We start from the raw sequence: 12,956 nt of genomic DNA on the forward strand, positions 1-12,956 counted from the left end.
GCTGTGTAGACATGCACTTGTCTACAGGGCAGAAGAAAAAGCCCATGAGGGCTCGATCAAGGGCACCGCCGCCTAAGCAGGCTCCCCAGAGGCCGTGAGGACACCGAGGCCGTGCAGATACACCTGCAAGCATTGCCCCGCATAGCCTCAGGCGGCCGGGGGTGCTTTCTGAGTCTGCAAGGGACTGTGATTTTTCCCCATGGCTATTTCTGCCTGCAGATTTCCCTGTGCACGTGTGGAATCAGAGGGGTTCAGCCAGGGGTCCCCCACGCCTGTGCCAACACTCAGATGCCCACCCTCTGCTCGCATCCGTGGGTGAAGGAAGGGGCCCTGCTGCGGGGCACAACTCACGGCAGAATTGGGGTCCCCTCCAAGTCTTCACGGCATAGCCAGCATCCTGGCAGATCTCAGTCAAGGCTGCCATATGGGCACACAGCACTGGCTGCAGCCCCTGGAATTTACACATGTCAAACGTGCAGCTCTTGAAGAACGAGGAGGCCTTGAGGTGAGGCAGACATGCCCTGAGGAGAGAGGCTGGGTCAGAGGAATGAGCCAGGTGCTCAGTGACCACCCTGCCTCCCGCGGCCCTAACCGGCTCCCTTCATACTCAAAGGCTCCGCGGGTGTCCAAGAGCCGTCCACAGAACTGTAGTCCCGACAGACTGTTCTGCAAGCCTGACTTGCACGAGGGAGGAACTGTCGGGTTCTTCTGGCACCTGGAAGAGACACCCCCCCCCCCAACAGGCCCTGAAGGCTCGTCTCCACCCCGCCCCTACCCCAGCAGTCTCGCGGCTCTCGACGGCCCCTAGTGGACAGCTGCTGAACCCCAAGCCCGGGAGGAGGTGGGAAAACCTGGAACCGAGCAAACCGGAACAGAGGCTGCTTGGCATCCCCTGAGGACGACTGACAGCGTGGGGGCAAGCGTGGTGGTGAGGTGTTCCTGAACTTGGCCGGAACGGGAGCAGGGAGAAGAATGACAGAAGTTGCAGGGGCGGGGGGGTTGCAGGCGGGAGAGGAGAAGGAAGAAAAGGGGTGATGTCGGTCAGGGTGCACGGTTCTCAGAAGGGCAGAGGCAGGGGTGGCCACGTCCTCACTCCTTGTCCTCGTCCTCTGCCGTCTGCCAGCTGTTGCCCAGCTCCTCATCGTCCAGCGCTGGGCTGCCGTCGGGCTTCTGGTTGTCATTGCTACCGTCCCCGTCATAGTTGCCACAGAAGCCACAGAGTTTGCTAGAGTAGGTGCTGGGGGTGGGAGGAGAGGAGGAGGCATTAATGGAGAGAAGGGGCTCCAGTCCCTGGAGGGACCACGCAGAGGGAAGGGCAGAGCTGGGGGCCTCCGGCAGGACACATCGGAGGACTAACAGGCGCATGTTGCAAACAAGAGCCTGTGCCAGGCGCCCTGCGCACAAGGACCTCACAGACCTTCCCCGCCCCCCCCACCCCCGAGCCATCCTCACTACTCTGCTCATGCCCCATCTTCTTGCTGGCCCTACAAATGTGGGAACCAAAGGCAAAAAGATATATAGATAAAATTACATTTCCTTATAACCTGCAGCCCTTTGACAAATTCTTTTCTTTATGTTTATTTATTTTTGAGACAGAGAGAGAAAGCGGGAGTGCACGCAAGCAAGCAAGGGGAGAGGCAGAGAGAGGGGGACAGAGGATCTGAAGCAGGCTCTGTGCTGATAGCAGAGAGCCCAACGTGGGGCTCGAACCCATGAACCGTGAGATCATGACCCGAGCTGAAGTTGGACACTTAACCGACTGAGCCACCCAGGTGCCCCAACAAATACTTGAGACAGGCAGAGTAAGATGTTCCTCCAGGAACTCCATCTGTCTTACTATTAATACTTTGTTAGAGGGAAGGACAACCGTAGCTTGGCAACAGCTAGACCTCTGGGATCCTGTGAGTCTCCTTTGGAAGCTTCTGCTTATCTTTACTTCCCCAACTCCCAAGTCTATAATCAGGCACCCCTCAATCCCAGTGCAGCTCTCTCTGCTCATGGGTCCTGTCCCTGTGCTTTAATAAAACCACTTTTTGGGTTGCCTGGGTGGCTCAGCCGGTTAAGTGTCTGACTTTGCTCAGGTCATGATCTCTCGGTTCATGAGTTCAAGCCCCGCATCGGGCTCTGGGCTGACAGCTCAGAGCCTGGAGCCTGCTTCACGTTCTGTGTCTCCTTCTCTGTCTCTGCCCCTCCCCGCTTGTGTGCTCTCTCTCTCTCTCTCTCAAAAATAAATAAACATTAAAAAAATGTTTTTAAAAAATTCTTTTTCATTGTCGACTCCAAACCCCAGCATTTCAAACCACACCACGACAACATTCCCACATTCCCGGTTTTCCATGCATTTGCCGTTTGCTATCTGCAAAGACATTCTTTCCCTTGTTTGTCCGTCCTGGGAACCACCCTTTCTTGAGACTGGGGTCAAGTGACCACTCTTCAGGAAGCTCCCAAGACCCATTAGCCACTCGTTCTAGGACACTCCCAAAGCATCGTGTGTATATCCTGCTATTATCATTCTGCCCAGAAACCAATTTTTCCTGTCTCCTCAGGAGGCGGGAACTAGATGCTTCCCACCCAAAGATTGAAAATTAGTGCCTGGACGGGAGGGGGAGGAGGAGGGCAAGGTCCTGGGAGGGGGAGGGGACAGAGCAGGTCGGGGGAGTGGCAGCAGCACCAAAGGGCACCCCTCACCTGGGCACACTTATATACAGCTGCTGGTTGCCATCCCATCTCACCCGCAAACCAAACGCCGTCTGCAGCTCCACAAACCGCCCACTTGAAGCCAGGAAGATTCCTTTAGAAGGTACCGCTGGGAGAGAGACTTGCTTCCCCCCAACCTGGTAGGCGGGGCAAGGGAGGAGACCAGGAGACAGACGGAAAGTCAAGGAGAACCACCCCCCGCCGCCCCACAGATTCCCACATCCACGCTGGAAGGCACGGCAGCATCCACGGCAATCCTCAGTAGCACACAGAATGCTCTGGAACCCGTCCCTGAGAGGTCTGGAGGTGGCAGGAGCTGGCTGGAACACCGCGGCCCACGGGACAGGCTACAGCCAAGGTCTGGAAGCACTGGCAGGACTGAACAGAAAACCAGACTCACCAGCGTGCGCCTGTCCCTGAGCAGGGTGATGGTGATCTCATGCAGGGTCACGTAGACTTTGCTCAGGCAGGACATGCCTTCCTGTCCTCGATCTTCATTCTTTGCCGCCACCCTGAAGAATGGCTCTGGGTGGGGAGAGGGGTGAAGAGCACCCAGGGGCCCATTCAACAAGCATGTCTGGGCGTCCACTGAGGGTGGCGCCCACACCTGGCACTGCGGGGCTAAAGGAGCACAAAGAGTGGGGCGTGACTGTCTGCCTTCTTCCAGAATAGCCTGTACTGTGCTGAGACTCTGTGCCCCCTCAGTGGGCCAGGGCACCCTCTGGGGCAGGGCACTCCTAATAGCTCTCTCGTCCCTTCATTGCCATTATTCCAGGTAGGCCTTCAGTAAAAGCTGGCCAGGGAGACAAACTCCTGAAGAGGCATTCTCTTAAAGGGCATCCTGAGTAAGTCCTGCTTCTGGGGTGGACATGTCCACTCTTACGTCACCCAAGACATTGTTCCCATCTTGCTCCTCCCATCGGCTCCCCAGCCCTTTCCTGCCGCCCGCTGTTCCCAGCTGTTCTGAACTTGGACCCCTGGCCCAGGCATCTCCAGGGCCATACCTGTCGAGTTGCCACAAGGCTGGGCCAAGACGTAGGTGCATTTGCCCATGAAGTTGAAGTGTCTTCCATCAAAGGTGAGATAGTGCGGGTCTCCGTAGACGGCGCAGGTGGCGGTGCCTGCTGCGGTGGGGGGCACAGGCAGCGGGCTGCTGCCAGTGCTCCAAGCAGCACCTCACCCACCCAGTGGCATGCCCCAGCTCCTCTGGTCAAGGGACCCTGGTGCCATACCCACTCTGACCAGCTGGCTGGCGGGGTACGTGCAGGGAGAGGCTCACCGTAGGGTTGGCACCCGTAGTGGCCGTTCTTCAGCTGGCACACTGTGTGAGTCCCACACTGAGAGATCTGGCACTCCATCCGACTGCCAGGCCTGCAGCGGCAACGTTCTGTGCAGTTGGAGCTGAACCACTCTGCCCCAGGCTGGGAGTTAGACACTATAGCTCTTGGGGTCCTTCCCCCTTCACCACCACACCTGCAGACCTAACTTGGCGCATACTCTTCCTCTTCCCACGGCCCTGCCAGATAGCCCTGCTCACCACAGGACATTTGCACGTGCTTCCCTCTTGTCCTGGAATGCTCTTCCCCCTCCTTTCTAAATCATTTTTATGTAACCAGCTCAAGGGTCACTACTTTCTCAGGAAGACTACTCAGACTCCCTGACGAGGTCACCCTCACAGCTTTGGGTACCTTTCCTTCCCAGGACTTACCACAACTGTACTTTCATATTAATTCCTGTGATTGTTTGATTGTAAGCACTCTGTAAGGGACCATGGCTCTTTACTCACTATCAGAGCCGCAACACATAGTACAGTGTTTGGCAGGAGCTCTCATCCAAGAAACCTTTGCTGTTGGGGCGCCTGGATGACTCAGTCAGTTAAGCTTCTGACTCCTGGTTTCAGCTCAGGTCATGACCTTATGGTTTGTGAGTTCAAGCCCTGCATTGGTCTCTTTGGTGACAGTGGGGAGCCTGCTTGAGATTCTCTCTCCTTCTCTCTCTGCCCCTGTCCTCCCCCCCCCCCCAATAAATAAACAATAAAGAAAAAGAAACCTATGCTGTGTCATAGTGAACCAAGATCCAATGTATCCCGCGGAATCTGAGAGCAAGGACCATGCCCTGTTTGGGATGGCCCCAATTCCAGGAGGGTGGAAAGGACTCAAGAAACGTTCCTTGAATGCATAAATGAATGTATAAGAAATGCATACATGACTCCAGGGGCAGGCAAGAAATGCTTAATGCTAATGGTTGTGATAGATCTTTCTGAGGCTGAAACTAATCCTAACACTGACACAGGGACACCCAGGAGACTAGTTAAAGGGAGGAGGGGGAGAAAGTGGTCCTCAAAGAGGCAGATAGGAACTCAGATGATCCATGGGGAAGAACACCTGAAGCTGAGACAAGCCACTGGACACTAGTGAAGAGCTTAATGCACTTTTTTTTTTTTTTTTAAGTAGACTCCACACCCAACGTGGGCTTGAACTCACAACTCACAACCCTGGGATCAAGTCACACACTCTACCAGCTGGGCCAGCCAGATGCCCCTAGCTTAATGCACTCATAATGGGCTGTGTATGATATTTACCATAATTAGCTAATAATAGTAACATTTATTAAGTACTTGGCCTGTGTTCAGACCTAATTTCAGCTTCACAACAGCCTTATGAGGTAGGTAGAAATTATTGTGTACACATTTCGTAGACACAGGCACAGATCTGAAAAGATAGAGACACTTGCCCAAGGTCACCCAGCAAGTGAATGCTGGAGCCCAGATTTAAAAAAAAAATTTTTTTTTTAATGTTTATGTACTTTTGAGAGAGACAGAGACAGAATGCAAGCAGGGGAGGGGTGGAGAGAGAGGGAAGCAGAGAATCCAAGGCAGGCTCCAGGCTCTCAGCTGTCAGCACAGAGCCAGACGCAGGGCTCAAACCCAAGAACCGTGAGATCGTGACCTGAACCAAAGTCAGACGCTTAACTGACTGAGCCACGCAGGTGCCCCTGCTGGAGCCCAGATTTAAAGGCTCTGTCCAATACAGTGGCTACCAGCCACATGTGGCCATCGAGCTCTTGAAACGTGGCTGGCTCAAATTGAGATATGCCGTAAGTATAACATACACACTGGATTTTGAAGAATTAGTATGGAGGGGGGAAGGAATATAAATGATCTCATTAGGGGCACCTGGGTGGCTCAGTCGGTTGCGCATCCGACTTCAGCTCAGGTCACGATCTCACAGTCCGTGAGTTCGAGCCCTGCGTCGGGCTCTGGGCTGATGGCTCAGAGCCTGGAGCCTGCTTCCGATTCTGTGTCTCCCTCTCTCTCTGCCCCTCCCCTGTTCATGCTCTGTCTCTGTCTCAAAAATAAATAAACGTTAAAAAAAAAACATTAAAAAAAAATAAATGATCTCATTAATAATTATTAGTTACATGTTGAAAAGATTGAGTACATTACTGGAATTAATTTAACCTGTTTCTTTTTACTTTTTAAAAATGTGGCTATTAGGAAATGTGAAATAAAGCATGAGGCTTGTGTGCTATTTCTTCTGGACAGCGCTGGCTCAGAGCCTGTGCTCACGTGGAACCTTCCCAGGGGGGCCACCAATTAGGGGAGACAAGAACAGTCACTCCTCTGTTTTGACAGGATATGCAAGTTCCTTTGGAAGAAGATTCTGGAATGTTGTGTTCTGCCTTGAACACGCCTGAAGTTCTACTCAGCATCTGGGCTCCCTGTACATGCAGGGACCCCCCCTGGCTTTCCTCAGGATGGAGACGAGGGCCTTGGACCACTAGGTTGGCCCAGCGTCTCATGCGTGGGGCCACGGGATTATGGAATGTTCTGCACAGCCTAGCCTAGCTGAGCCAAGGTGAGTACTCAGCACATATTTATTGTAGGAACAGAGATGACCATCAAAAGCCATATTGGGAATGAATGCCTCCAATATTGCATAACCTCTGCTTGTGAGCTGGCCCCTTGGGACTATCCCATGGGGACAGTCATCTCGTCTTGGGAGCAGATGGAGCCAGAACCCAGGTGTTCCACTCACAATCTCCCTCAGGGGCTCTGGGCACCCCAGCGGCCTTACCTTATAGTAATTGTTGTTGTAGAAGCAATTGCAGGACGAGGCATTGATGCAGAGGGATCCCCGAAACAAGAAGCCAGAAATGCAGACACAGCCAGGTTTGCAGAGGGGCCCACAGTTGGGCTTGGGTCTTTCACAGGATGCTGGGCAGGTGCAGCGCTCAAGCCTTCACTCTACTGCTTTTTTCAGGGAGACTTCCTGTTCTCCTATACCCCCACACTCAAGTTCTCTACAAAGTAAGTCCATAATTTAGCCATAAAGAGGAGTGAAGATCCCTCATATGGATGGACTTGAATTTCTACAACACGGAAGAACCTTGAAAACATGATGTGGAGGGAAAGAAGCCAGTCCAAAAGACCACATAGTACATCATGCTCCATGTGTGCAATGTCTAAAAGAGGCAAATCCGCAGAGACAGGAAGTTGATTAGTGGTTGCCAGGGCTTGGGGCATGGTGGGGGTTTGGGGAGAATGTGGAGTGACTGCTAACGGGTTTCTTTTTGGGGTGATAAAAATGTTCCAGAATTAGAAACTGATGTTTGCACAACGTTGTGAATATGCGAAAACCACTGAATTGCAAACTTTAAAAGGATGCATCTTATACTATATGAATTATATCTCTATAAAAAGGAAGGCGTGTGGCATGCGACTGGCCCAGTCAGTGGAGCATGCAACTCTTGATCTCAGGGTTGTGAGTTAGAGCCCCACGTTGGGTGTAGAGATTACTTAAAAATAGAATCTTAGAAAAAAAAAATGCTGTAAGTTCGGGACTTGACTCCCAACAACCTCCACCCCACCCATGCTCTGCTTCCCTCTTGGTCGGGGTGGTCCTCATTTTTTCAAAAGTTAACATGTCGCATTCATCTCTCTTCTAAGACTGCAGTTTTCTATTAGAAGCATTCATTTATCTAATTCTCTCTCCTACTCATGATCTCTTACTTTCTGCTGTCGGTTCGATGCTGTGTCACATACCTGGAGTGCGTCCAGGGGTTGTAGCGGTCGTGGAGGTACTTGGAGCAGTGGAAGGCATCACCAAGACTCTTGGCCCAATGGGTACAAGTGTTGGGCTCGGCTGGGGTATTGTAGGAACTGTGTGCCATTCAGTGGCAAAAGTAGATATTTTTGTGGGGATGCTGGGGTTTTTTGTAGGGACAGTGGGTTTTTCAGTAGGGATGGTGGTTTTTTCTGTGGGGACGGTAGGCCTTCCAGTAGGGACGGTGGTCTTTTCAGTGAGGACAGTGGATTTTTCTGTGGGGATGGTGGTCTTTTCAGTAGGGGTGGTAGGCCTTTCAGTGGGGACAGGGGGTTTTTCAGTGGAGACAGTGGTCTTTTCAGTGGGGACAGTGGGTTTTTCTGTGGGGATGGTAGGCCTTTCAGTAAGGATGGTGGGCTTTTCTGTGGGAAGTGTAGGTTTTTCTGTGTGGATGGTGGGTTTTTCTGTGGGGATGGTGGGCCTTTCAGTGGGGACAGTGGGTTTTTCTGTGGGAACTGTAGACCTTTCAGTGGGGATGGTGGGTTTTTCTGTGGGAAGGGTAGGTTTTTCTGTGGGAAGGGTAGGTTTTTCTGTGTGGATGGTAGGTTTTTCTGTGGGAAGGATAGGTTTTTCTGTGGGGATGGTGGGCCTTTCAATGGAGACAGTGGGTTTTTCTGTAGGAACTGTGGGCCTTTCAGTGGGGACGGTGGGTGTTTCTTTAGGAAGGGTAGGTTTTTCTGTGGGGGTGGTGGTCTTTTCAGTAGGGGTGGTGGGTTTCTCTGTGGGAAGGGTAGATTTTTCTGTGGGGATGGTGGGTTTCTCTGTGGGATGGGTAGGTTTTTCTGTGGGGATGGTGGTCTTTTCAGTAGGGGTGGTGGGTTTTTCTGTGGGGATGGTAGGCCTTTCAGTAAGGACGGTGGGTTTTTCTGTGGGAAGGGTAGGTTTTTCTGTGTGGATGGTGGGTTTTTCTGTGGGAAGGGTAGACTTTTCTGTGGGGATGGTGGAACTTTCAGTGGGGACAGTGGGTTTTTCTGTGGGCACTGTGGGCCTTTCAGTGGGGACGGTGGGTTTTTCTTTAGGAAGGGTAGGTTTTTCTGTGGAGATGGTGGTCTTTTCAGTAGGGGTGGTGGGTTTCTCTGTGGGAAGGGTAGATTTTTCTGTGGGAATGGTGGGCCTTTCAGTGGGCATAGTGGGTTTTTCTGTGGGGACAGTGGACCTTTCAGTGTGGATGGTGGTCCTTTCAGTGTGGACAGTAGGTCTTTCTGTGTGGACAGTGGGCTTTTCTGTGGAGATACTGGGCTTTTCAGGGGGTATAGTGGACTTTTTAGTGGGGATGGTAGGTTTTCCAGTGGAGATGGTGGGCTCTTTGGGAAGGACAGTGGTCTCTTCAGAGGGCACAATGGTCTCTTCAGAGGGGATAGTGGTCTCTTCAGTGGGAACAGTGGGTTTTTTAGTGGGAATAGTGGGCTTTTCTGTTGGGACTATGGGCTTTACTGTGGTGACAGTGGGTTTTTCTGTGAGGGCCATAGGTTTTATTTGGGGTGTCATAGGTTTTTCTGTGGGGGCCATGGGTTTTTCTGTGGGGACTGGATATTTCACTGGGGACAATGGGTTTTTCTGTGACAACCATGGGTTTTTCTGTGAGGACAGTGGGTTTTTCTGTGGGGGCTGTAGTTTTTTTTGTGGGGGGAATAGATATTTTGGGGAGGTTCATAGGTATTCCTGTGGGGGCCATGGGTTTTTCTGTGGGGACAGTGGATATTTCACTGGGGACAATGGGTTTTTCTGTGGTGGTCATAGGTTTTTCTTTGGGGACTGTAGGTTTTTCTGTGGAGACAAGGGTTTCAGAAGGGCCGGTGGGGGGAACTGGAGATTTGGAAGGAAGCACTGTTGGCATAGTTCCTGCAAAGAAAAAACAAACAAACAAACAAACAAACCCTGGAGTTTAGTCGAAATCAGACCACCGCCCTCTTCACTCACTTCCAATTGGAGTGGGTGGCCTCAAAGGGTAATTTATTCACACCTCTCCTTCTATTCCCAACCCCAACCTTCACTCAACAAACTCTCAACAAACACTGCTCCTAATATATATCAGACGTCATGCCAGATACAAACGACACAACATGAATAGGACGTGGGTCCTCCCTTCAGGATCGCCATCTACTGGGTAAGGAATTCTGGATCTAGCCACAGAAATTCACTGCATCAAAGTCACATGCACACACGCAAGCATCCTGATGTCACCGAGAAGGCAGAATGTAGAACACAAAGCAGTGTGAAAATACAAGCACAGGAGAGAACTTGATTTTCAGCCATCTGGCAGATGGTCATCCCAGAGCACCGCCCCCTTTCCGGGGCCTTGAGTTTTGTTTTACCTCTACAAGTCCCGTGATTGATCAAGATAAAACCCATAGTGACAACAAAGGCAGTGTTGGTCCCTCTGATGGCCTCCAATATCAGCTGAAGGGAATGAAGGACAGAGAAGAGAGAAGTCCAACTGAATCCATGGCACCTCAAGGATTCTCCCAGACAGCCTGTCCTCTGCCAAAAGGTCACCTTGTTCTAGGCTCAACAGTCCAACTCTGCCCTCACTCCTTTTCAGGATGCAGATATCCCTCTCAGGGACACTGAGTTCACCTCTGCTCTGCTCCCTTTCCAGCGTCCCATCTCCTCAGCCCTGACTGTCCCCGGGTACTATGTCCCCCTCACCGGGCCCCACACCGGGCCCACTCTGTCTCTCACCTGCATGGGCTGTTGATGCCCCGAAGGGATAGTGACGGAGGTGTTCAGCCAGTCGGGGCTCTGAGACCCAACGCGGTGCCAGAGAGAAGTCGGGAAACTGCCCGCGGGACTCTCCAGCAGGAGATTGAGTTTAGCGCCCTCTCCTAGGCCGTACATGTGGTAAGCAAACTCCACACAGATCGCACTCGGGGCACAGAAGGGCCGGCTCACCAGTCTGCAAGACTGGCCTGCCTCAGAGAACTTGTCAGCCTGGACATAGATATAGCGACCTTCTGGGCAAAAGAAGGGAATCAAAAGAAAGGCAAGATGACAACCCCCACCCCCACCCCGAGGACACGCTCGTGTTGTTTTCTCTAGCAACACCTTGCAAACAAGGGTTTGACGCCAACACCCAAACTCCCCACGCTGTAAGCGGGTTTTTTTTTTTTCCTACTTGTTTTGGACTTCTAACTGAAGAAGGTAGGATCAGAAAGAAAGGGAAAACCAAATGAGCAACCCAGATTCCTTTGCTGGCTGCACCAGTAAATGTCTTAACTGAAAATGAGGTTGTGGATTTTGAAGGCTCGGGCTCAGTGAAGTGAGTTGCCTGGATTTTCTGGCGGTTTCAGTGACCCCACAGGCAGGAGAATCTCCAACCCGTTCGATTTCTGTCATCTCCCCAGCTCGGACCCATGGTGGCTTCCCAATAAACACCTGCCGGCTGACCGTCGCCACCTACAATATCTTCTCCCAAGGAATCCTACCAGCCAACTCCCCAGCTGGGAGAGGATTCAGTAATGCGTTGGCCTGGGAGATCCTCAATCTCCTCACCTCCATTAGGGGAACCTCCAAAAGCGCCTGTACCCTGCATGTGCATATTTTTACTTCCCCGGGTCCAGTGTCCACCATCCCCTGATGCCTGGGCCCAGTCACAGAAGGGACGGGCATCATCGTCAAAGTCACACTGAGGAAAGCTCTCTAGGGGATCAAAATGGGAGATGTGAGAAATTTGGGCCATGCCCTCTATTTCTCCCCAATCTTGCCCTCCCACCCCCCCCCCACCCCCACCGCCCGTTTTGATGATCTGGTGGAGGCCCTGCTCCTCCCAGGGCCTTGCTCTCACCCCCACAGGGAGCAATGCTGATCGCATCCACTGCCACAGCTGGCTCTGGGGTCTCTCCAAACACACCCACCACAGTGAACTGAAGAGAAAGAGAGAGAAAGGGGACTGGGAGTGAAAAAAGAGCCCAAATGCCCAAACCACCCCCCACCATCTAATTTTACTCTATTCAGGAACCCAGACACCCTGCTCCCAGTGCCCAGACCCTCACTCCACTTCAATATCAGAAGTGCCTACCCTGTGCAAGGGGTCCTGACCTTTGCTCCTCTGTACCTGAATTTCTCCCTGGGCTGTGTAATTGACAGTAACAGGCTGCCAATTGGGTCCAGGTTGTCCTGAGAAGAGAGTGTGTTTCCTGATGCTGCCTGCAAATGAAAGGAATCAGAGAGAGAATTGACTTATTAAGGGGACTGAAAATGACCTCAAACCTGTATTCCGGGGGTGCCTGGGTAGCTCCGTGGGTTAAGCGTCTGACTTTGGCTCAGGTCATGATCTCACGGTCTGTGAGCTCGAGCCTCACGTCGGGCTCTGTGCTGACAGCTCAGAGCCTGAAGCCTGCTTCACATTCTGTGTCACCCTCTTTCTCTGTCCCTTCCTTGCTCACGCTGTCTCTCTCTCTGTCTCTCAAAAATAAACAATTTTTAAATTAGGAAAAAAAATCCTATACTCAGAAAGAAGAGTAGCTAAGGGAATACTGGGAGTGTATCCCCCTCTCCCAAATGCAAGCACATCCTTCTCTCTCACTCTCCTGGTACTTTTATCTGTTTTTCTAGAAGCCAGCACTCTCCCAGCTTTCCAGTTCTACTCCACACAATAATCTTGCATATATCCTAGATTTCCCTAGAAATATGGGATGCCCCATATTTTCCTGTCAATTCAACCCTGGGAGACGAGATAAGCATAAATCCTGCAATTGCCAGTCTCACCCAAGACAGAAGCATAGACGGCGAGGGCTGCACCAGGTGACTGGCCATAGAGGATGTAGTGGAAGGACAGGCTCAAACAGCCAGAGGACTGGCTCAGGGGGTTCAGGAGGACAGATTTCTGCCGCGGTTTTGCATTCTTGGGGTCCAGGAGCATGTAGAAGCCACCTATAAAGTAAAAGGCCAGTTAGGTGGGGTGGCTGAAATTGAGGGATAGGACACTGTGACCGCAGGGGTCCCGGGCCTGGGAAGCCCCAACAGCTGCCTAGGATCGGCCAGCGATGAGGTGGGCCTCCATCTGTCCGAGGCCTTCGAACTTTCCAGAAATGCTTGGCAAGACTGGTTAAGGGCGCAGGCACCACCATATGAAACGCAGCATCCTCTCAGAAGCAGCAGCCAGAACCTTGTCCTTTGGGTTGTGACGCTTTAAGTCCCCCAGGGTCATAGCCT

At 52.1% G+C, this 12,956-nt stretch overlaps 1 protein-coding gene across 1 annotated transcript in view; it reads right to left on the reverse strand.

Annotated features, from left to right (window-relative positions):
* ZAN (zonadhesin) overlaps nt 1–12,956 on the reverse strand; it is a 37,691-nt gene that overhangs the window by 18,276 nt on the left and 6,459 nt on the right. The window contains 16 exon segments of the mRNA XM_053213589.1: nt 352–521; nt 608–715; nt 1,094–1,237; nt 2,689–2,834; nt 3,098–3,222; nt 3,702–3,821; nt 3,977–4,118; nt 6,774–6,943; nt 7,709–9,271; nt 9,585–9,644; nt 10,118–10,202; nt 10,485–10,756; nt 11,295–11,441; nt 11,587–11,665; nt 11,857–11,948; nt 12,510–12,674. Of these exon segments, the coding sequence (XP_053069564.1) occupies nt 352–521; nt 608–715; nt 1,094–1,237; nt 2,689–2,834; nt 3,098–3,222; nt 3,702–3,821; nt 3,977–4,118; nt 6,774–6,943; nt 7,709–9,271; nt 9,585–9,644; nt 10,118–10,202; nt 10,485–10,756; nt 11,295–11,441; nt 11,587–11,665; nt 11,857–11,948; nt 12,510–12,674 (3,588 nt within the window).

This window comes from Acinonyx jubatus, chromosome E3, assembly GCF_027475565.1.
Source record: "Acinonyx jubatus isolate Ajub_Pintada_27869175 chromosome E3, VMU_Ajub_asm_v1.0, whole genome shotgun sequence".
Classification (NCBI taxonomy): Eukaryota; Metazoa; Chordata; class Mammalia; order Carnivora; family Felidae; genus Acinonyx; species Acinonyx jubatus.